Below are 2,347 nucleotides of genomic sequence, written 5' to 3'. Positions count from 1 at the left end.
CGGTGAATCTCGGGTGTCTGATATGTGGACCTAGTAAAGAATCCATCATTCATATTCTTCGTGACTGCACGACCGCCCGTATAGTCTGGACTCAGATCACTCCTCGACAATTAACAGAGTTTCTTCTCTCTTCATCTTTTTGATTGACTAAAATCTAATCTAAATAATTCTATAGGAATGGTGAAGTCTGCCTACTACTGGAGACATCTATTTGGAATTCTGATATGGAGACTCTAGAAGCAACGATGCAGTTTTGTCTTCAAGGGCGAGGTCTGGCCTATCCCATCCATTATCCAGTCTGCACGTTCTTGGGCCCAATCCATCCGGGCTAAAACCTCTTCCTTTGCCACCAAAACAAAGTGCACATCCAGGGATCAAATTTGGAGATCTCCCAATTCAAGGGTGGTCAAGCTCAACACGGATGGAGCCGTCAACCAGTCTACGATGGAAGCGACGAATGGCGATATATTCCAGGATTTCGAAGGCACTTGGTTATCATGCTATTCCCGCAGCATTGGTCGATGCCTCTATCCTTCATGCAGAACTCTGGGCCCTCCTTGAATATTTGAAAATCGCTTGGAATGGAGGTTATAGACGAATTGATGTCGATCTAGATAGTCAAGAAGCAGTCAATATTTTCTCCTCTCCAGCGATATCCTTTGAACCTGCCATTATACGCAGAATTTGGGGTATTCTCCAACCTCAATGGTGCATTCGGACCATTCACATTAACCATGAGGTAAATCACGTGGCTGATGCACTCGCCCATCTAGGCCGAACAACATCTAAGGTGCTCTCTAAGCTAAATGACCCGCCTAATGAAACTCAACGGCTTTTGATAACTCCATAAAAAGATTATATTTTGGGTCTTTATAGTTAAGTTATTGATTATCTAAAAGCCATTGTCATAACATTTTAGTTGCATATAATTGCATTTAGGACATTTATTGCATGTGGTAGAAAAGATTTTCCTCAGCTAGTTTTTATTTATAAAACTGATACTGCTGATGATAAGGGTTGTATGTTAGCTGTGATCTTGCATGAGATAAAAAATGACTGATGAGAGAATTATTTTCCATGATAATTTTAGAGCGAGGGCCAAAGGAATTGATGATGATGACCATGAGAAATTTTTTGCCACGACATGTTTTTCTTGGAACTCTGGACGCAGTACAAGACAAAGTAGTTGACGCCGCGCAGCCAGCTGTCCAAGGAACCTCACGTGAATTCCATGCCCTGCTGATATTTTGGGACCACCACCAGCTGCCTTAAAATCACATTTTGGGCTTGATTACAAGAGTAAATAAAGGAATTTCAAGGGGAAAAAACCCTAGAAATTCTCCACTATAAATAGAAAATAATGCCCATATTTTTAGGGATCCCTACAATTTCCATATTTTGAGCTTTTTGAGGAAGCATCATAATTTTCTTTATCTTCTTTCTTCTTTATTTGTGGTGGTAACCTCTATAGTCGAGCTATATTGGGGTAGCGGCTAGGCCCTCGAGAGAGGCTAGCCCGCTGGAGCAATCATGGTGGTGGTCTAGGCGTCATGACAACAACCCCGTTTTGGGAGTTTCATTCTCCTTTGCTTACCGTTTTCTTATCTTTGTTGGGTTTGTTTTTAAGGATTATCTTGTTTCAACTTAGCCACACCATGAACTAATATATTTGATGTTGGATTTGTTATGATTGATATTTTATTTCATGTTAATGGATGATTTTTTAGTATGTTTATGTTTAATGTTGTTTTGTTCATTGTTTTAACTTTATGTTGTGGAAATGTAAGAGCTTTTGAGAGATTGCCATTTGCCATAGCCTAACATGCTTAGTCGTTGTAAGATCTTTCGAGAGATAGCCATTTTCTAAGTGTTGAAATCTAATATCGAGAGAGTTAGGTTAGATCTACGTGAACAAAGGAACTAATTCGGGATGGCGAGGTTCTAATCCAACTTAGAGATAAGGAGAGGGTTTCAATCGACTAAAAGGGATAACACTCAACCGATAGGCTAGGTTCATAGTTTACGCCGAGGGGTATAGCCGTGACAAAATTTTATCAAATTTCTTACTAGAGATATCCTGAGAACACTTTAGTAAATCCTGTCGGGCATCTTAGGCATAGAGTACTCGGTCATCCAGGCATATCATAATTTCTCGCCACAGCAAGTCCAACCATTTACTCCATAGAAGCTTGGTTGTGTGAGGTTATTAGTGTTTACAGAATTTCTTGCCACAACATAAATTTCTTCAGTGTGCATACCCTTTTATATTTTTACCTAGTGACATCCCTTTGCTATAACATATTTTTTAAAACCCTCCAATCCATGTGGAAATGATACTCACTCACTA

General features: G+C 39.8%; 1 protein-coding gene across 1 annotated transcript; it reads left to right on the top strand.

The window, feature by feature from the left end:
* Positions 1-421: 421 nt before the first annotated feature.
* On the top strand, positions 422-850 carry LOC120158811. Its single transcript, XM_039169558.1, has one exon. The coding sequence runs from the start codon at positions 422-424 to the stop codon at positions 848-850; it is 429 nt and encodes a 142-aa protein (XP_039025489.1).
* The last annotated feature ends 1,497 nt before the right edge of the window (positions 851-2,347 follow it).

The sequence above is a fragment of the Hibiscus syriacus genome, unplaced genomic scaffold, assembly GCF_006381635.1.
Source record: "Hibiscus syriacus cultivar Baekdansim isolate YM2019G1 unplaced genomic scaffold, ASM638163v2 tig00111330_pilon, whole genome shotgun sequence".
Taxonomy (NCBI): domain Eukaryota; kingdom Viridiplantae; phylum Streptophyta; class Magnoliopsida; order Malvales; family Malvaceae; genus Hibiscus; species Hibiscus syriacus.
The sequence above is the reverse complement of the archived record's forward strand: the minus strand, read 5'-3'. Positions and strand labels throughout refer to the sequence as shown.

Bases quoted from the DNA above. Each gene is read 5' to 3' on its own strand.
- LOC120158811 (XM_039169558.1), top strand. From the start codon at position 422: ATGGAGCCGTCAACCAGTCTACGATGGAAGCGACGAATGGCGATATAT.